We start from the raw sequence: 21,754 nt of genomic DNA, 5'->3' as shown, positions 1-21,754 counted from the left end.
GTCCCGTGAGCTGGGCTTCCCTCCGGTACCGTCTGCCCCGCACACACTCACCTTTCTTCTCCACAGCAACCGGCAGGTGCCTGGCTGCGGGAGGTGCTCTGCGCCCTGGGACCATGAGTGGGCACGCTGGGGTGTCCCGGCTCCTGGGAGGGTAGCACTAGTGTAGTGGCCTCCCACCTGCGGGATCCTGCGCTTGAGTCCGAGGCCCGACCTTGGCGGGGGGGGGGGGGGGGTTGCCTGATGGGCCAAGGCATTTAACCTTGAAACACCCTTGAGGAAAGAGCCGAGAGGAAGTGAGAGATGCAAGTGGGGACAGGGTAGTCACACAGACAGGTGCTGGGGGTGGGGCATAACGCACAGCACACCGATGGGGCCGGTGGGGGTCTGTGCGCGTCCGCCTGCGTGTACGCATTGTGTGTGCGTGCGTGCCAGCATGTGTGTCTGCGTGAGCACGCGTGCATATGTGTGCGCATTGCGTGTACGCGCGTGCGTCTGCGTGAGCGTGCGTGCGTCTGCGTGCGCGCATTGTGTGTGCGTGCGTGTCTGCGTGAGCGCGCGCGCCTGTGTGTGTGTGTGTGTGTGTGTCTGCGTGCGCGCGTGCATGTGCGCATGTGTGTGCGTGCACGCGTCTGCGTGTGTGTGCGCATTGCGTGTACGTGCGTACATCTGCGTGAGCGCGTGTGCATGTGTGTGCGCATTGCGTGTGCGTCTGCGTGTACGCGCGTGCGTCTGCATGAGCGTGCGTGCGTCTGCGTGCGTGCATTGTGTGTGCGTGCGTGTCTGCGTGAGCGCGCGCGCCTATGTGGGTGTGTGTCTGTGTGCGTGCGCGCGTGCATGTGCGCATGTGTGTGCGTGCACGCGTCTGCGTGTGTGCGCATTGCGTGTACGTGCGTACATCTGCGTGAGCGCGTGTGCATGTGTGTGCGCATTGCGTGTGCGTCTGCGTGTACGTGCGTGCGCGTGCATCTGCGTGAGTGCGCGTGCGTGTGCGCATTGCGTGTACATGCGTGTGTGCGCGTGCATATCCCGTGTGTCTGCCTGGTGTTTGTCATGGTGGAAACCACAGCCCACCGAACAGAAACAGAATTCGTGCCCTGCGAATGTGTCCTTCTTGCCGAATGTGCAGCCGAAGGAAGCAGAGCTGACTGCGTCTGACAACCTAGGTCTGCCCGGCCCCGGACTTCGGGTCATGCACGCAGTCTGTCCAGCGAAAGGACGGCCCCAAAGGCCACGGCGCCCGGGTGCATCTCTGCCCGGTTGGGCCCCTGAGGGTCCAGGGTTTCTTTCTGCGTTGAGCTCAGATCTCCTCACGTTCTCCCCGAGTCCCGCCAGCCCGTGGGAGCCCGCGATCTTGGGACACGTTCTGTGTTTCTGTAAGAATTGTTTTAACTTTTGGACATTTTATCTGACACTATCAACAAAGCCTCTTTTAGTTTCTTCACGAAGGACCTTCCGGGCTGTGGGTTCGAGCCTCCCCAATACTGGCGCCACACGCCGTGGACAAGACCCACGGGTGAACAAAGTGCAGAGGGTGTCCGCATTGGCTCCCCGAGGGCAGAGCCTAGGACGGGACGGTGAGCAGGTGGCGAACCTGGCAGAGGGTTCTGGGGGGTATGTCCTGGGCACCCCTGAAGGCCAGGCCCACCTGAAGTGAGCCAGCCTGCGGTCCCACTCCAGGGCGGCCAGCTTGGGAAAGGGTTTTTGCAAGAGGTTTCTGTAAAATCTGGGTAAGAACAAAGTTGAAAGGACACCCAGAGGATGTGTGGGACCCTGAGACAGGAGCCGGGCCCGCTGCAGGGGGCCTGGCAGGGGCCTGCACACCCTGTCACGGAGCCTCCTGGGGAGAATGGGGTGCTCTGGGCAGTTGTGCACACAGATGCCGGGAGGGTGCGGAGCGGCTCCTGCAACCCCCGCTGGGTTTGCCCAGAGGTCCTGGGGCGCGTCAAGTCGTGAAGTTGTGCTCGTTGCTCACGTAGCATAAACGACTTGTTTTAATTTGAAGGGTTGAAAGTTAATCTCAGTAACCTAAGGTTTTCGTTTTAGAATGTGTGAGAGAATTAAGACCTGATTGACTCTGACTCCGTTGTATTAGATGGTGAGTAGTGAACAAATGTTCGTAAAGGTTTTGTTTGTAGGTTGGAATCCGTTGTATCAATTTATGGTTAGAGCTTGAAATACCCAGGGCATCTGATTAAGTTTATCACGTTTGTGAAATGTCTTTAAAAATTAGAGACTGACTATATATCAAATATATAAGTTAAAAGAAAATTAAAGAATGAGTGAAGAGACACATAAAAGTTACTACATTTGAAAGCAAGCTTTTAAATGGAGCTTTAAAGCTTGGGAAAGCTGGGGACGTTCAGGACAGACCTCTCCAGAATGTGCCACGTTGGCTTGTGGATGGTTTTGAGCTGAAGGCACTTGAGACCCTGTGGGCTCAAGAGAAACTCTTGTCCTTCCCTTAACCACATGCAGGAATCTAAACGGGGGCGGGGTGTCTTTCCCAGAATAAGGGTTATTAACCGAGATACATTCTGTCGGAGTGACTCCTCTGTCTGGTGGGGCAAACATCTAATCACCAACATCTGTTTCTCTTATCTCGCTGTGAAGTGTGTTCCCTCCTCTGACGTCCCGGACCCCCACCCCCTTCTCCTGGGTTCAGGACGACATGTGTACCTCCTTTCGCCTGTCTTTGGAATTTCCAGGTCTATGTGGATTTCCTGTTGGTACATCGTTAAGTTTGATTTCCTCCTGTTAATCTGTCTTACTCCAGCTAGAAGACGGGAATTCATGTCCCTGACACTGGTTTAAGTTTATAAGTATAAATTATAAAATGTTATAATTTTATAAAATAAAAAAATTTAACCCACCAAGACCACTGGTAGGAATTTGCTTTGAAGATAAGTTCCCCACAACACAAACCGCACACGCGTAAATTATTCATTGCAGCAAAGTACCGTAAACCCGGTAAAGAGCCCTGTGTGGCGGAGCAGCCCGCAGCTGGGACAGGAACGAGGACAGCGCATGAGCACCGTGTGGCATGACCTTCTGTGTTTGTTAGGTGAATGTGCTCGGATGAAGCATGTGTTTGGCCTTTGTCCTGGGTCCCGGTGTAGAGCTCCTGAGACCCTCGGCATTTCCTGCGTGACAGGGAAGGCGCCGAGCACTAGTTAGAGCAAGGAGAGTCCCAGGGCTTCCAGATTGAACACCCAGGTGCAGGAAAGTTCCCTGCTCCTAGGCCCACCCCTGGCCTTATGCCTCTTCCGTCCGGCTGTCCCTGATTTGTACGCTTTATAATAAACCAGTAATCTAGCAGGTGCTTTCCTGAGTTCTGTGAGTAGTTATACCGAGTTATCAAATCTGAAGAGGGGGTCCCCAAATTGGTAGCTGAGTTGGAGAGAAATGCATATGGCCTGAGGCCCCGATACTTGTGCCCAGCGTCGGAATCGGGAGCAGGCTCTTGAGGCTGAGCCCTTCACTTGTGGGGTCTGTGCCGGCGCTGAGGAACAGGTGTCATAGCACTGAACTGTAGGACACCCGGCTGGTACTGGGGGACTGGAGATTTGGTTGTTGTTTGTGTGGGGAAAAGAAACCCTTCTAGTGAAAAGTGTCAAATAGGAAAAATAAAGTGCAGGTGCATCTGTGCAAAAAGATGCACAGACAGGCTGAGCTGGTAACGAAGACTGATCTCCCTCGGGGGTGGGACACACCGTTTGGAGCCGTGTTCACGTTTTACATGCTAAAAATAATAGGACAAAATCAACCACATGGGAGAAGGACCCTGAAACAGTGCTAGCAGTACTAAGCGATTCCGCTATATTTCAGAGGAGTAACACAGCCACACTGATGTGAAGAAGAAACCGCGTAACTTGAACCCAGCATTTTGACTATGAATCCCCAAGTTAAAGACAGAACTCTAAACGAGCACCAGACTCTAGTTTGCACGCTTACTTGTGCCATGGTATGGTTACCACTTCTGAAAAGGATTCCAGTGTGTTCTAAGACTAAGCAAATGAGTATATTGAGGAAAACAGGAACCAGGTTTCTCCCTGTTGGAGGATGGAGGTATCAGCAAGGAAAGGGGGAACTAGAATAAACCCTGAGGTTCTGGGTTGGGATTAGAAGTATCGATATGAACTGGAGATTCATGTATGTCGTATGTGCACCCATAGTCCATAGATGTATGGATATATTGTATTGATTAAATGTGGGTTGTGTCTGTACAGGTGTAGACACTTGCACACACGTGCACAGGTGTATACGTGCACTCACAGGGAGGAGGGAAATACGGACTGTGTGCGGATGAATGTGTGCATGTATGTATCACACCCGGGCTCTCTCCACTGAATGTGCCTGAAGCCACACCCACAACCACACCCAGATCTTGGTAGCTAGCACAAGAGGGGCCTGGAGCATCTTTGCTCCAGAAAGCTAGGAAGCGCCCCGAGACTGATGAGGGCACGTCAATAGGATGCCTTCCACCAGCCAGGAATGAAACATGTGAACATAAGAATTAATAGTGGTGGTCACAGATTGTCGCCTGTTGAATAAAACGGGAGAGTATGGGTCACACTGATGGAAATAAATGAGGAAAGGGGGGCAAGGGAAATCTTTCCTTTACAGTAAGCTAATAGAATGTCAACCACTAAATGTAGGAAAAGTGCTGAATTTAGATAATTGACACTTGGAAAATATAGTAGTATTGATTCAGACAAGAATTGTCAATGGAGGGGCGCCTGGGTGGCTCAGGCAGCTAAGGGTCCGACTCTTGATTTTGGGACAAGTCATGATCCCAGAGTCGTGAGATTGAGCCCCGCCCACCCAGGGAAGGGGCTGATGTGAAGAAGCCCCCCCCCCCCCCCCCGGCCTCCAGCATGTCCATGGTTTCCTTCAAACACCTGTCTCATCCACTTCCTGGTCACTGCCTGCTGTCCAAAGCCACTCAGACCCCTCACCTTGCCTCCCTGGGCTGGAGGCTGGAGGTCAGAGTCCCACACTCAGTCTGAGTGCCCAGCCCTGTGTCCCCTCACAGGACTGCACTAGGGCCAAAAAGGCCCCCCCCCCATGTCACCTGACACTGCTCAGTGCAGAAAATGCCTGTTTCCTTCCTAGTTCTGGCTGCATGAGCCTGCAAGGTTGTTCTCTCCAACCCCAGCCCTTGGTACTAGGGCCCGAGCTTACCTCTCACCCGGTGGGAACAGACCTGAGGCCTCGAAGTGCTGTAGTGGGGGGGGGGGGGTGCTGTGGGCTGGGTGAAGAGACTCTTGCCAGCTCCAACATCCTCAGACCTCCCACCACCCCTCTAGCTCCAAGGGAATGGGAGATAGGGGTGCTTCAGGAGTGGGGACCCCTTTCAGACAGGGATGGGCTCACATCCCCTCTCCAGAGGCCCGGGCCCCTTGGAACCATGCATTTGCTCATTTCTTCAGTGACTTGTGCCTGTGTGAGGCGGTTGGGGCAGGAACCACATGTGGGCGCTTGCCCAGAACAGGGGGATTCAGAGGCTCCGGTCGACGGGTTAGGTGTGTGAGGACCAGGCCCGGCAGCAGGAGGCGGAAGGGCCTCACGGGATGCAGGGCTAAGCAGCAGTCAGGGCTGGAGCCCAGCCCTGGATAGAGGCGAACTGACCCCTTTGCAGCCCGGCAGCGCTGGGCCTGTGCGCGCCGGGCGCTGGCCTTCCGCCTCTCCCTGCGTGGCCGCGGCTTCCCGGGGCTGCCTCACTGCCCCCGCCCCCACCCCCACGGTGGCTGCTGCTCTTCCGGATCCTTCGGGGCTCCCTCCGGGCAGCAGAGGAGACACGAAGCGGGCGCTCACCCGGGGGGGGTTGGGGAGGCAGGGAAAAGGTCAGCGGGACCAAGGAGGCTCAGGAGAAACAGAGGCCCGGGTGGATATGAATCTTTACTTAGAGAAAAGCAACAGAGCTGCAAGCTCGGGGGCAGGGGGCGTCAGCGAGGGGTCCTGGAAGCAGGGGCACGGCCACGAGATGGGAGAGCGTCGGGCGAGGGCGGTCACAGGTGCCGGCAGGGGGCGCTGCCAAGACAGAGGGAAGCAGGGGCGAGAGCCGGCGCTGCGAGGTGGGCCCGCGTCCCCGCTCGCCGCCCGCCTGCGACCCCGTCCCCCGGCTTCCAGCTCACCGGACCCCCGCCCTGCCCACGACCCCCATGCCGCCTGAGCACACCTACCCGGGCTGCAGGTGCGGAGGGGCCATCACTGGGGGGCCGGGGGCGGGGCGCTGCCTGCCGCCTTCCGCGCCGCCTCTTTCTCTCCCGGCGCGGAGGGCTTCCCGGGGGGCTCGGTGGCCGCCGCCGCCGCCGCCGCCGCCGCCCCCGCCTGGGTGGGCGCCTTGGGTCCCTCCTTGACGGCGCGGTAGCCCTCCCCCCAGGCCGAGGGCGTCTCCGTGCCGTGCTTGCGGCTCAGCGGGTAGGCCCCGATGGCCGCCAGGATGCTGCGGTGGCGCTCGGGGTCCATCTCGGTGTAGTACATCTCCAGGGTCAGCGGGGTGCAGATCTTGTGCTGCGGGAGGGGGCGGATCAGGGCGGGGCCGCAGGGGTCTTCCCTGGGCGTGGCCCGAGAAGCGGAGGGGAAGCAGCCCACCTCCGTGCTTCCACAGGGACACCCCCCCCTCCCCGCCCCCGCCCGAGCAGAGTAGGGTCGCGACTGCCTGCCTCACCCCCGACCCCGACCCCGTACACCCAGCTGGCCAGGCCTTACCCGGAGCAGGAAGCCGTCGGGGCAGGTGAACTGGTCATACCAGATGGCCTTGTACATGATCAGGACACAGCCCAGGAGCGCCATGGCAAAGGCGATCATCCGCGCTGTGGGCAGCTGCGGGAAGGAGAGAGACCCGAGGAGGGGGGTGTGAAGCTGTTGGAAGGACCAGGGCGGTCCTCACACAGCCCCGCTCGCTTCTGTTTGGCTTTTGTCTCAGAAACAACGGAGGAAAGGAGATGACAGGTGTCACTAATGAAAAATAAAGGGTTTTAGAAATGGTGTGCAAAAAATGATTTAAAAAAAAAAACCCCAAAACCATTTAGTGAACTTAAGAGCTAAAAAAACAGGAAGGGTGAAAATATTAGCCAGATACATAGCATAAGTGACTTTCCATAGTACGTAGAAAACCCAGGGGTCACTAAGGGAAAACGGACACACAGCAGGAGCAGGTGGGGCCCAGGGTGGCTCAAGGCAGGAGCCCCTCTGAAGGCAGATGCTGTTCCCATCCACTTTATAGCAGGATGAAGGCCTCTGAACGGGGTGGTGTCCTGTCCCTCTCTCTTCCTGAGAGCAGGCGAGTGAGCAAGAGGTCCCGGCCAACCTGGCCCAGACGTGGCCCTCCGTGGCCTGCAGCCTCCTCCTCGCCATCTCCCCTGCCCTGACTCCCCATGGAACTGACCGCTGGGCACCATGGGCCCGGGAGGGTTGGGTTACCCTGCGTCCTTCCTCAGGGTGGTTACAGGCCAGCTTCTGGGCCTCCAGGTCGGGGAACTTCTTTGGCTGGTCCGGGGGGGACAGCTGGTATTCTGTCTGTGTCTTGATAACCACCTGTGGAAAGAGATGGCCCAGGAGGACCCTGAACCGGGAGGACTGGCGGGGGCAGGCCCAGGGGTCAGCTCCCCGGCAGTGGTGTGGGTGCTGGCCATCTGCCAGGACTGCCTAGTGGCTCCACTGGCTACAAGCTGAGGCCAACGGAAGGTGGAGGCAGAGAGCCTGCTGGGCTGGGCGGCCCTGGGGCCTGTCCACACCACACAGGGAGCCCCTTAGTCTGGGGGCTGCAGTCAGCTCTCCCTGCCAGGCCAGGAGCTTCCCTTTCAGGTGCTCCACAGCTTGGCTCCTGCCTCCGGGAAGTCCACCCTGACTTCTCCTCTGGCTCCCAGAGTCTCGAGGCACTGAGCCTCCCCACGTGTCTACTGAGAGCCAGATCCAGACCTGTGGCGGACTCGGCTGCTGCCCCCCCCCCCCGATCACTGGGAGGTGCTCCCACCCCCACGGCCCCCAGACAAAAGCTTTCAGCTGCCTGCCCCCTCCCTCCTGCTGGGACAAGTCCTGATGCCAGTTACCTCGTGTGGGGTCAGGCAGGGCTACGCTAGAGCCGAGCCCCGCTTCTCACACATCCCTCCTGACAGCGGGTCCCCATCGGTCACCTGCCCCAGGACCCTGTTTCAGGCCCTCAGGGAAGGATGGGAATTGTTTGCTTGCTGAGCGCCTGTGGGCAGCACCGTGGGCTGGGCACTGTCTGCAAGATGTTGTAGGAGTCCTCACAGTGACCCCCGTTCACGGATGAGGAAAGGGTGACTCTGGGTGACCAGAGAGCTGATCAGGTCACAAGGATCACCCATAGCCGACTAGGGCTTTGGTCCAGCCCGGCTCTACCTCTGCTGGCTCTCCCGCACGTTGGGGGAGGCCACATCTGCATAAAACTCACCCCACTGCCCTCTATGCACAGGGCAGGCTGAGAAGAGCCCCTCACCCCCTCATGCTGGTCTAGGCCCTCACCTGGTCCGGGAATGGTGGCTGGAGCTGGCTGACGTCCAGGGGGCTGATCAGAGGGACGCTGTCCGTGGTAGCCCCATCCTGGTCCCCGGGGTCCTTGCCCGGCTTCCCGGAGAAGCTACAGCCCAGCTTCACCATGGCGATGGGTGGTCCTCGTCCTGCGCAGAGTAGACCCAAGGTTACTGGCCACTCAGCACCCAGCAGACGTCCATGCCAGCTGCTGCAGGAGCCAGAGGGCCCCAGCTGACCCGGTGCTCCTCACACCTGGGCCGGGACAAGCCCATCTCCCAGGACAAAGTGGGTGTGTTCGTCCACAGGCTTCTAATCCCGTCCTGCCCTCTGGTCTCCCTTTGGGTCCCAGAGCCACGCAAGGGGTGCTGCCTCTGACCAGGGAGTGCCCAGACACACACCACCGGCAGAGCCGGCAGCTAGCCAACCGGCTAGCACATTCCAGCACATTCCAAGGGCAGCTATGTGCTCAACAGAAAATGATCCCAGATAGAAGGCTGGAGAGTAGGGTGGCCAGACTGTGCAAATAAAAATATAGGACACTTGGTTAAATCTGAATTTCAGATAAGCAATGGAAGTTTTTTGACGTCTATGTCCCATGTAATACGCAAAATAGGACGTATCAAAAAGTTATTTGTCTGTGGGGCGCCTGGGTGGCGCAGTCGGTTAAGCGTCCGACTTCAGCCAGGTCACGATCTCGCGGTCCGTGAGTTCGAGCCCCGCGTCAGGCTCTGGGCTGATGGCTCGGAGCCTGGAGCCTGTTTCCGATTCTGTGTCTGTCTCTCTCTCTGCCCCTCCCCCGTTCATGCTCTGTCTCTCTCTGTCCCAAAAAATAAATAAACGTTGAAAAAAAAAAATTAAAAAAAAAAAAAAAGTTATTTGTCTGAAATTCGAGTTTAGCCGGGCGTCCTGTGTTCTATCTGACAAACCTCCTGGAGACGCAGGAAGTAAGGAAGAGGTACAGAAAGGACATCAGTGAGAAGATCCAAGTGCTAACTGCACAGAGCACAGTAGTAGGGCTGGAATACCCTGACGAGAGACAGGACCAGCCGAGGACAGCGGAGGTGCCTGGAGGGGCGCACAGCCCCCCCCCCCACCCCCTCCACCCCCCTCTCGGGAGCTCAAGACGATTTTACCTCCAGGCTGACCGATAAATAAGAACAAAGAAAGGAAGGGCCGCCTGGGGGGCTCAGTCGGTTAAGCGTCCCACGTTGGCTTAGGTCATGATCTCACAGTTCGTGAGTTCGAGCCCCACGCCGGGCTCTGCACTGACAGCTCAGAGCCTGTTGAGATTCTCTCTCTGCCCCTCTCTCTCAAAATAAATATTTGTTTAAAAAAGTGATCAGTCTTTTCACCATAAGGAATACAGAAGAAAAATCACCTGATCAACTTCAATAATACCTGGAGAAGTATTTGATAACATTCAACATTTATTATTTTAATTATCTATTAGCACTTTAAGGGCAGAAGGAAACTTCCTTAATCTGATGATAAAGGTTATCCACAAAAACCTCTAAGCTGTCCTTATACAGTGTAAACAGGGAAAGCTTTGCCTTTAAGGTGAGGAAGGAGATATCAAGGCCTGTTATTATCAGTTCTTTTTTTTTTTTTAATTTTTTTTTTCAACGTTTATTTATTTTTGGGACAGAGAGAGACAGAGCATGAACGGGGGAGGGGCAGAGAGAGAGGGAGACACAGAATCGGAAGCGGGCTCCAGGCTCCGAGCCATCAGCCCAGAGCCTGACGCGGGGCTCGAACTCGCGGAGCGCGAGATCGTGACCTGGCTGAAGTCGGACGCTTAACCGACTGCGCCACCCAGGCGCCCCTGTTATTATCAGCTCTATAAATCACAGCGCAGGAGGTTTTAGCCAGCTGTCGGGCAGGGAAAACGAATGAGAGAAAACAGGCCTGGACGAGATCAGGCCAAACTCTCATTGCTCACAGATGAAGCACCATGTATGTGCAGAACACCCACGAGACTCTACAGATAAGTGACAAAGGCTGAAGAGTGAGGCCATCCTCTTGGAGGCAGGGTCATCAAGGTATTCAGGGGTCATTAGTGACAACAGATTAGGAAATAAGCTTTTCAAAGCGGCATTGGAAATATTAAACACTCAGGAGCAGACTTAATGAGAAAATCATGGAAAGCCTCAATCAAAACATTACTGACACTGAAGGAGACCTAAATTCTTTCAGTAAGTGGGGTAGGGAATGGTCATGGATTTCGGAAGTTTCTATGTTTAAAAATATCATTTCCCCCAAAACGTATCTGTAGAATCAATACACCCAATCCACAGCCCAAAGGAATTCTTTTGTGTGTGAACATGCCCGGCATCGTAATTTTATATAAAAACCAAGGGGACAAGAACACGTGACCCCTTGAAAATGACCGAGGGGTAGGATTCGTCCGCCGGGTGCAGCCAGTCGCGCAGCCTTGTGGTACAGATGCGTGGTATACACACGCCTGTGCACACGGACCACAGATTTATGACAGAGATGCCGCCTTTCGATAAACATGTGTCCACACGGAGAGCAAGGCACCGAAACCCCACCTCACACACACAAATCTACTCCATGTGGATGTAGCTAAATTGGGAAAGCATCTGGAAGACACTACAGGAGAATGTTTTCCTGGTCTGGGGGAGGGAAAGAGTTCTTCAGTGTGACAAGTAAGTACTAACCATCAAAGGGCTACATTCAATTTAAGAACTTCTGCTTATTAAAACGCAGCTTCAAAGAATGGAAACAGAAAGCACGACTGGGAGAAGATGTTTGCGATATGCAACTGGCAAAGGACTTGCGGGCTCGTCAACAAGGTACGTTCAAACCCTAACCCCTGGCACCCGTGAACGTAACCTCACTAGCAAACAGGGTCTCTGCAGATGTAACTAAGATGACCTCATACCGGACTGCAGGGGCCCTAAGCCAATGACTGGTGTCCTTGCAGAAGGGAGAAATGTGGATGCACACGGGGAGATGCTCAGGCCCAGATGAGAAGGTTGGAGGGATGCATTCACAGGCGCAGGAACACATGGGGCGGCCAGAAGCCAGGAGAGGCAGGAAGGATCTTCCCTAGAGCCTCAAAGGGATCACGGCCCTGCCCCAACCTTCATTTCCGACTTCTCGTCTCCAGAGCCGATGGAAAAATACATGTCTGTTGTCTTAAGCCACCTGCTTGTGGTAATTTGCCACCGCGGCCTGAGGAAGCCAACGCAGGGCAGATACCAAAATATAAAACGGACATCTCAAGTTGGTAAAGAAAAAGATAAACCCAATAGAAAAATGGACAGAAAAAGATTTCAATGGCCACGAATACTAAAAAGGTGCTCACCCTCACTAGTCCCCGAGGGAGATAAATTAGAACCAGCTTAAGGGGACACACTGAAGCCCATCAGGACCCAGGAGAGATGCCACGTGGGTGGCGTCCGCTCACGTAATCCACTCAACGTCCGACGCCGAGCAGCCCTCACTCCAGCGTGGACACCCAGCAGAAGGACGGGTGGGCGTGAATGTGCACACAGCACCACACATCACCCAGAGTGACACAAGTAAATAAATGGGGGTGTTCCTACCACGGAGTCCTTGGAGCAACGGAAGTGACCGGTCACAGCTTCACGCAAGAGCAGCCCTGAGTCCCACAAAACAACGGTGGCCAAAAGAAGCCGGGCGCGAAGGAAGGTTCGATAGTAAGAGAACTCCAACTGCAACCTTTAGGAACCAATCGGCGGCATTTAGACACGCACTCTGGGGGTCCGGACCAATGGTTGCTCCTGTGTCTGGAGAGTCTGAGAGGCAGTGCCCGTCGGGGAGGGGAGCTGCGTCGGGCTGGGTTGGGATTTCTAGTCTTTGCTTGGATGGTGGATGGCTGGGGTGCCCTTCTGTTACATTATTAGGCTGCACGTTTGTTTTACGACCTCTTGTGATGGCAGAGGCACGGCCACCCCATGCCCTCCCCCAGGATGTGGACCCCGGGCTTCCGCTGAGCAGACAGGGTGAGTTCCTTGGCAACTGTGCCCTGGCTGTCTCCCCACCCTCTTCCTTGTGAGGACGAAGGGCGGAGCCCCAGGGGCTGTGCTCCCTACCCTGGCCACTGCATGGGGCCCTCCCTCGCCAAGGCCAGCACCCACCCTACACACACTGCCGTGCCTCTGCAACCCCAAACTTCTGTCCTAGGGTGACTTCGCCACCCCCAAATGCGTCTCCCTGGAACAGCCCCACCAGCGCAGGTGCCCATCAGGCCCACAGGTGCCAGTGTCACACCCCAGAGGCCAGGCAGGCCCTGCTGTGGGTTCTGGATGTGAGCAGTCAGGGTGGGAATATAGAGGAGGAGCCCCTACCCGGAGGCAGAGAGGCGGAGAGATGCCCAGGATGGAGAACCTGCGAGGTGCTGGGCAGGGGGCCCGGGCTGTGTGGGACCGGGGGAGGCGTGGCCAGGAAGCAGCTCTGTGGGGCTGGCGAGAGAAGCAGCCGTCCGGGCAAGACAGGAGCGCCCCCATCGCGGACTTCCCGGGCGCCCCGGGAGGGAGGTCCTACTAGGGCCCTGAGCTGGGGCTCCTCCTTGGATTTACGAGCCTGGCCCGGGCGCCCTTACAGGACGGCAAAGCGCCCCCCACTCCCACCCCCTGCTGGAGGGCTTTTCCTGAGGACAGTCTGGCTTGGCAGGGGATCCGCCTGGGGCACATTTGCACCAACTGGTTAGTCTGCACGAGGACCACGCAGACCACGTCCGCGCTCGGTGAGGCAGAGATGGAGAAGGGACCACCCGAATAGAAACAGAGATGTCGGGCTTTCCAGTGCAAGGAAGGAAATGCGGCTCCAAAGCGCTGGGAAGGGGCCACGGAGGGAGGGACTGACAGGAGAGCGGGGGGGGGGGGGCAGGGGGGGGGGGGGGGGGCAACAAGAGCTCAGGGCTTGAGGGGAGCTTCGTGGGGGCGGGAAGGGTGTGCCTGGGCCTTCTAGCAGCGGAGCCCGGCCCCCCCCCCCCCATCAGCCTTCGATTTACAGAGGAGAGCGCGGAGGGGCACAGTGTGTCGCCTCCCGCACTCCCGTCAATCTGTGGTTGGCCACCCCCGCTGGAAGGCCGGGTGTGTGCGGGGTCTGCACAGTCTCCCCACAGGAAGCCTCTCCCTATAAGGGGTTCCGCCTCTGGGGTCCTCTTGGAGCCAAACCTAAGCTCCAACTCCTCCGACGCGGTGTGACGTCCAGGTTACGTCATCGCGGGTTTCCATGGCAACGGAGGCTGGCGACGACAAGTCTTCACGAAGGAAAGGAGCCATTTGGGACCTTCTGGACCCTCCGCTTCTGGTTCCGTGCCCCTCCCACCAGGCGTAATGCTGGGGAGGGGGCTGGGCTGCATGTGGGACCCCCTCCCCCCGAACATTTATTTCCCTCGCTGAGACCTGGGGACCCTCTGGGAAGGCTGGCTGGGCTCATTCACACGACAGACACAGAACTCCGTGGAATTGGGGGGTCGCCCCTGCTGCTCCCACTGCCCCCCCTCACTCCACCCTGCGCCGTAACTGCGTCTTCTCCGGCAGCTCATCCGCTCCCCCCCCCCCCCCCACCGCTGTGCCCTCCTGGATGGAGGCCGTGCACGCTCCTCTCCGACGTTCGGGGAAGGGGCACCGGATGAGCCGTGCGGGTGGACGGACACGCGGACGGCCAGGCAGGGCAGGGGCCCTCGGCTGAAAACCCGACCGAAGCCGGGCGGCCGATCCGTGCGTCACAGACTCGCCTTGGCGCCCCCACTTCCCCCGCCCCCCGCGGTGTGCTGCGTCACGAGTAGAGGTGCGCGCCGGGGCGCCGGGGCGCGCGCTTGTGCGGGCTGGGCACGAGCGTGCTGCGCGTGGCGGCCGTGCATGTGACTGCGGGGCGCAGGGCGCTGCGCGCTCCGCACGGCCCTCCGCCCCCCGCCCCTGCCCTAGCCGCAGCCCCACCAGATGCCCTGCAGGCGGGTCGTGGGCTTGGCTTTTGGTCTAAGGGTCTGTGGGCTGCAGGCTCCAGCCCCGCCCCGCGAGGCCCGAGTTGGGGGAAGCTACGTCCGCACCCAGCGGTGCTTTGGTCCCGCATCCCAGCCACCTGTGGCCCCGCGTCCTGGGTCTGCGGCAGGTGGTTCTGGAAAGATACCCCTCCGCGCGCCTGCCCCCGCCACAGCCACCCCGCTCTCTATGCCAGCAGCGCTTCCCCGGGGTCTGGTTCGTCTGACGCCTTCCACCTCGCTGCTTCTCCCACCCCCCTGCTCTCCCCCACCCTCAGACGCAACTGGCGCCCCCTCCCTACCCAGGGGACGCCCAGCTCCCAATGGCTCTCTCAGATCTGCAGGGAAGAGGGGCTGCGGTCACCAGCACGACCCCCACCCAGCTGCCCTGCTCTGCTGAGGGTGGGGGATCCGGGCAGCACGTCGGGTCTCTGCAAGGCTGGACACCTAGGGTTCTTCTGGAAGGTCCAGGCAGCGGCTCACCCCGCGGAGGCCCCCGATCCAACGGGAGGCCTGGGGTCAGCACCCCCGCTCCGTCAGCAGAGACCCCAAAGGAAGACCCCGGTTCGGCCTGGCCGCCATCGGCTCAGCCGCAGTGCCCCCCCCCCAACACTCTCCCACCCCTGCACACGCACCTTGCACACGCGCCTGCACACGCACCTCACACACCCGTGCACACTGCCCCGTGCACACTCGCCCCCCCCCCCCCCCCCGCTCCACCAGGAGAAATGGGGAAATGGCTCACAGGCGGCTCCGACGGGCAGCTGCTGCAGGACGCGGTCGCAGGACGAGGGTGCGGAGGAAGGACGCGGTTCCAGACGCTTCGCAGCCGGGGCGGGGCGGGGGAGGGGCCGAGCCGAGACCGAGGCTGCTGTTGCCTGGGCGACGCTGGTGGAGGGAGTACTTGCGTCTGCTGCAGCCGCTCCCCTCCCACGGTGCCCCCCCAATCGAAGCTGGGCCTGGGCTCCCCCATAGCCTTACACACACACCTCACACACTCACACCACCTCGCTGCAGGGGGGTAGGCACCCTGGCGGGCCGAGCCCTGGCTGCTCCTCGCCTGAGGGTGTCCAGGCCCTGCCCCACCACCCTGGTCAGTGCTCACACTCGCCGTCTTGCTGCCCTCGGCCGGCTGTGTTCAGGCGCGGCTGGTTTGGCCTCCACGTCCCCGGAGCAGAGCCTCCTCGTGTCTCCCTGCCTAAAACGCCTGGGCTGTCTGCTTTCCTAGGGCCCTCCTGTCACCCTCGGTCACTGCTGTGCCGCAGCCCAGAGAAAGTGCTCAGTAGGCGTCTGCGCAGCGACTGGGTGCTGTGGCTCCCCTGGCTGGGGTCAGGCCGGGCGCTGTGGGGGACGGGGCCCTCTGGCTGGGGTCTGGCTGGGTGCTGTGGGGGACGGGATACCCTGGCTGGGGTCAGGCCGCGCATCCTGGCTCCCAGCTGGTGTCAGAGGGCAAGGAAAACAGCAGGTGTCAGTGATTCGTCCCCTTTTGCTGTTGAATAGTACCCCGTGGTGTGGATGGGCCCCGTTTTATCCACTGATGGGCATCCGGACTGTTTCCAGTTCTGCCTGTTGTTGACGATGTTGCCGTGAACGTTGTCTTATGTGTCTTCGTGTGGACAGAGGCCTTCACTTCTCCTGGGTAGGCACCTAAGAGTGGGATTGCTAGGTCAGGTGGTAGTTTACATTTAACTTAAGAAAATGCTAAACTTTTCCAGAGGGCCTGCACCATTTTACACTCCCGCGAGCAAAGTATGAGGGCTCCAGTCTCCCCCTCGTCATCAACACTTGTTGCTGCCTGTCTTTTTTTTTTTTTTTCAACGTTTTTATTTATTTTTGGGACAGAGAGAGACAGAGCGTGAACGGGGGAGGGGCAGAGAGAGAGGGAGACACAGAACCGGAAACAGGCTCCAGGCTCTGAGCCATCAGCCCAGAGCCCGACGCGGGGCTCGAACTCACGGACCGCGAGATCGTGACCTGGCTGAAGTCGGACGCTTAACCAACTGCACCACCCAGGCGCCCCGCTGCCTGTCTTTTTATAACAGCCATCTGCATGGGTCAGTTAGGGCCGCTGTGACAAAGCACCATGGGCTGGGTGGCTACACGTCGGATTTAGTTCCTGATATCGAGGTGTGGGTACGGTTGGCCTCCTCTGAGGCTTCTGTCCTTGGCTCGTGTCTTCGGATGGTCGGCCCTCTATGTGTGTCTGTGTCCTCACTCCCTTTTCTTAGGACACCAGTCAGAATGGATTAGGCCCACCCATATGACCTTGGTTTTGTTTGTTTGTGTGTTTGGGTTTTTTTTGTTTGTTTTTTTTAGTTTATTTAATTTCTATACCCACCTCGGGGCTCGAACTCACGACCCCAATATCAAAAGCCACACGCTCCACTGACTGAGCCAGCCACACTGAACCCCCCATATGACCTCATTTTAACTCCATTATCTCTTCAAAGATCCCATACCCAAATACAGCCACACTCCAAGGTGCTGAGGGTTAGAATTTCAACATAAGAAATTTTGGGAGGAACAATTCTGTCCCTAGCGCTGACCTAGGACATGGAGTGATATCTCACTATGTTGTGAATCTGAATCCCTAAGAACTAATGACACTCACCAAGCATTTCTTTATGGATTTATTAGCCACTTACATAGCTTATGTGAAATACCTGTTCAAATGTTCCTAATGCTTTTCAGTTGGGTTGTTTGTCTTATTATTGACTTCTAAGAACTCTTTATATATTCTGGATACAAGTCCCTTATCAAATATATGATTTACAAACAGTGTCTCTCTGTCTCTGACTTGTCTTTTCTCTTTCTTTTTTTTTTAAAAAATTTTTTTAACGTTTATTTACTTTTTGAGACAGAGACAGAGCATGAACGGGGGAGGGGCAGAGAGAGAGGGAGACACAGAATCGGAAGCAGGCTCCGGGCTCTGAGCCATCAGCCCAGAGCCCGACGCGGGGCTCTAACTCACGGACCGTGAGATCGTGATCTGAGCTGAAGTCGGATGCTCAACCGACTGAACCACCCAGGCGCCCCTCTTTTCTCTTTCTTGATGGTGTCTTTGGAAGTGCAAAAGTTTGTAATTTTGATGAAGTCCAATGTATCCTTTTTTTTTTTTTTTTTTTGGTACCACGCTTTTGGTGCTATACTTAGGAACTGTTTACCTAACCCAAGGCAATGATAATTTTTTCATTTTTTTCTTCTAGAGGTTTTATAATTGTAGCTTTTACATTTAAGAATGATGTTTTGGGGCGCCTGGGTGGCTCAGTCGGTTAGGCTCTGACTTCGGTTCAGGTCATGATCTCGCAGCTCGTGAGTTCAAGCTGTGCTGACAGCTCGGAGCCTGGAGCCTGCTTCCGATTCTGTGTCTCCCTCTCTCTCGTCCCCTCCCCTGTTCACACACTGTCTGTCTCAAAAATAAACATTTTTTAAAAATTAAAAAAAAGGAATGATGCATTTTGGGAGCGGCTGGGTGGCTCAGTCGATTGAGCACCCACCTCGGCTCAGGTCATGATCTCATGGTTCATAAATTTGAACCCCGCATTGGGCTTTGTGCTGACAGCTCAGAGCCCCCTTCGGATCCTCTGTCCGCTTCTCTCTCTGCCCACCACCTCCTCATGCTCTCTCTCTCTCTCAAAAATAAATAAAACATTAAAAAAAAAGGGGTGTCTGGCTGGCTCGGTAGGTAACGTCCGACTTGGGCTCAGGTCATGATCTCACAGTTCATGTGTTCGAGCCCCACATCGGGCTCTCTGCTGTCAGCTCAGAGCCTGCTTCGGATCCTCTGTTTTCCTCTCTCTCTGTGCCCCCTCCCCTGCTCTGTCTCTCTCTCTCAAAAAAAAATTTTTTTAAGTGATGCATTCTGAGTTAACTTGTGTGTGCAATGTAGGTTACAGGTCTACGTTCTTTTAGGGTTTTTTGCATGTGGGTATTTGCTTGTCTTGGTGTCTTTTGTTGAAAACACTAACCTTTCCATATTGAATGTTTCTGACATCTTTGTCAAAAATTAGTTGTCCATATGTGTATGGGCTTACTTCCAGACCCTTAATTCCATCTCACTGCTCTGTGTACAAACCTGCATGCCTTTATCACTGTGCCATGAGAGCAAGTTTTGAAATGGAGGTAGTGTGTGCCTTCCAATTTTGCCCATTCTTTTAGAAAGTTGTTTTGGCTCTTCTGAGTTTCTGCCTTCTCACATAAATTTTAGGATCAACTTGCAGATTTTTGCAAAGAATCCTGCTAGGAATTTGACAAGAATTGCACCAAGTCTGTAGATCAACTTTGGGAAAATGGCCATTTTGACAAAACCAAGTCTCTCAGTCCGTGAGCCTGGGACACCTCTCCGTCCATTTAGAACTGCAGTTTTCTCAGCACTAGTCTTGTGCTGCTTTTGTTAAATTAATCTAAGTGTTTTATTATTTTCAATGCTATCATAAATGAGCTTTTCCCCTAATTTCATTAAAATTGTTCATTGCTAGTAGGTAGAAACAATTGATTTTTGTATATTGATTTTATATCCTGAGATCTTATTAAATTCATTTACTTATTTCTACTAATTTTTTTTTTGTATTCCTTAGAACTTTCTAAATACGGGGTCCCATCATCTGCAATAGAGACAGCTTTATTTCTCCTTTCCAATTCAAGCATAATTTCCTTCTTCTTGCCGGGTTGTGCTGCTTGAGATTGACAGGACAGGGGCGCCTGGGTGGCTCAGTCTGTTGAGCGTCCGACTTTGGCTCGACTCATGATCTCACAGCTCGTGAGTTCTAGCCCTGCGCCGGGCTCTGTGCTGACCGCTCAGAGCCTGGAGTCTGCTTCTGCTTCTGTGTCTCCCTCTCTCTCTGCCCCTAACCCACTCGCATTCTGTCTCTGTCTCTCTCAAAAATAAATAAACATTAAAAAAAAAAAAAAGGAATCGACAGGACAGCGCTAAAAAACGGTGAGACTGGACATGTTTGCCTTATTCCTGTTCTTAAGGAGAAAGCCATCCACCGTCTTTCACTGAAATGCGATGTTCACTGTCCGACATCTTCCTAGTTGGAAGTTTTTATCACTTATGGATTTGGATTCTGTCAGATTATTTTTCTGCATCTATTAAAATGACCATGTGTTCTTTGTTCTATCAGTACAGTGTAACATATCAATTGATTTGTGAATATTAAATCAATTTTGCATTCCTAAAATAAATTCCTTTTTGTGTGTTTTAATATTTTATTAAGAATTTTTGTCAACGTTCATGAGGAATCGTAGTCCCTAGTTTTCCTTGTAACGTCTTCGGCTGCCTGTGGACTCAGGGTGGCGCTAGCCTGGAGCGCCCTCCTCTCCTGCGCTGTCACACCAAAGGGCTGCGGCTCCCTCTGGGACTCCGCCCGCGGGTCCCTAATGTCGCCAGGAGGAGGTCAGCTGTGGGTCTGATTGCGGGTGCTCTTCTGGGGGTGCTTTTCTCTCGCTGCTTTCTATATATTTAAAAAAAATTTTTTTTAACATTTGTTTATTTTTGAGAGAGACAGAGAGAGAGTGAGCAAACAGGGGAGGGGCAGAGAGAGAGGGAGACACAGAATCCGAAGCAGGCTCCAGGCTCCGAGCTGTCAGGACAGAGTCCGATGCGGGGCTCGAACCCACAAACTGCGAGATCATGACCGGAACTGGAGTCGGACACTTGACCGACTGAGCCCCCCAGGTACCCCTCTCTTGCTGTTTTCAAGACTTGCTCTGTCTTTAGATTTCAACAGTTGAGCTGTGTCTTTGTATCCTATTTGGGGCTCACTGAGCTTACTGGATCTACGGTAAATGCATTTCATCAGGTTTGGAATGTTTCTGCCGTCGTGTATTGAAATATTCTTTCTGCCCCTTTCTCTCCTTCCTCTTCTTCTGGGAATGTATCTGTATGTATATGTACGTCTGGTGTGTATATACATGTGCATGTGTGTGTGTGTCTGCATGTATGCACGCTGCACGCGTGTATGAGATACGTGTGTGTATACATGGTGTGTGCGCGTAGGGTACACGTGTGCATGTGTGCATGCGTGAAAGGCGTGTATGCATGTGCTTGACACTGTGGTCTCACGGGTCTCTGGGATGCTGTTCATCTTTCTCCTTTTTTTTGGTCTCTTCAGGTTGGTAATTTCTATTGATCTGTCTTTGACAGTTGATCAGACTTAAAGATATTAAATACTCAAATGCGTCTTCTACTAAACCTTCCAGTGAATTTTTAAGTTTTAGTTATTGTGTTTTTTAATTCCAGAATCTCCACTTGATTCTTTAAAAAATTCGGTTTATTAAAATTACTTAAGACATTTTCATCAAATGTTCCTTTAATTCTTTAAGCCTGGTTTCCACTCATTTTTTTGTCCACTCATCCAGTGTCTGGGTCCACTCAGAGAGACTTTCTGTCACCCCCTTTCCCCTAAATACTGGCCACACATTTCTTGCTTCTTTGCCTTCGGATTTTTGGTTGAAAAATACGTGTTTTGTAAAATTTTTTTTAGTGTTTGTTATTTATTTTTGAGAGACAGAGAGAGACAGAGTACGGGCAGAGAGAGGGAGACACAGAATCCGAAGCAGGCTCCAGGCTCTGAGCTGTCAGCACAGAGCCCGACGAGGGGCTCCAACTCATTAGTCTTGAGATCATGACCTGAGCTGAAGTTGGATGCTTAACCGACTGAGCCACCCAGGTGCCCCCAAAATATGTGTTTTAATTGGCTCATCAGTGTCACACATGTGCCATACTAATGCAAGATATTAATTGTGGGGGAGACATGGGTGAACAGCACAGGCTGTGTGGGGACTCTACTTTCTTAAAAATTTTTTTAACATTTTATTTATTTTTGAAGGATAAAGAGACAGAGCGTGAGCAGGGGAGGGGCAGATAGAAAGGGAAACACAGAGGGGCGCCGGGGTGATAATTTCGAGTTCGCCTCGGACTCTGGGTCTCCCTCTCTGCCCCTCCCCCACTCACATTCTGTCTCTCTCTCTCTCAAAAATAAAGATTAAATGGGGCGCCTGGGTGGCTCAGTCGGTTAAGCGGCCGACTTCGGCTCAGGTCATGATCTCGCGGTCTGTGAGTTCGAGCCCCGCGTCGGGCTCTGTGCTGACAGCTCAGAGCCTGGAGCCTGTTTCAGATTCTGTGTCTCCCTCTCGCTGACCCTCCCCTGTTCATGCTCTGTCTCTCTCTGTCTCAAAAATAAATAAAAAACGTTAAAAAAATTAAAAAAAAAATAAAGATTAAAAATAAAGACATAAATAAAAAAAAGAAAGGGAGACGCAGAATCCGAAATACGC

General features: G+C 54.9%; 1 protein-coding gene across 1 annotated transcript; it reads right to left on the bottom strand.

Moving 5' to 3' along the window:
- Positions 1–5,879: 5,879 nt before the first annotated feature.
- Positions 5,880–15,293, bottom strand: CALY (calcyon neuron specific vesicular protein). Its single transcript, XM_030334794.1, has 6 exons — positions 15,219–15,293; positions 8,491–8,645; positions 7,426–7,539; positions 6,712–6,825; positions 6,183–6,513; positions 5,880–6,030 (listed from the first exon to the last, which is right to left on the bottom strand). The coding sequence occupies exons 2-5, from the start codon at positions 8,623–8,625 to the stop codon at positions 6,208–6,210; spliced, it is 669 nt and encodes a 222-aa protein (XP_030190654.1). The 5' UTR covers positions 8,626–8,645; positions 15,219–15,293; the 3' UTR covers positions 5,880–6,030; positions 6,183–6,207.
- Between the last annotated feature and the right edge of the window lie 6,461 nt (positions 15,294–21,754).

Source organism: Lynx canadensis, chromosome D2 (assembly GCF_007474595.2).
Source record: "Lynx canadensis isolate LIC74 chromosome D2, mLynCan4.pri.v2, whole genome shotgun sequence".
Classification (NCBI taxonomy): Eukaryota; Metazoa; Chordata; class Mammalia; order Carnivora; family Felidae; genus Lynx; species Lynx canadensis.
This window is presented reverse-complemented; position numbering and strand designations above follow the sequence as displayed.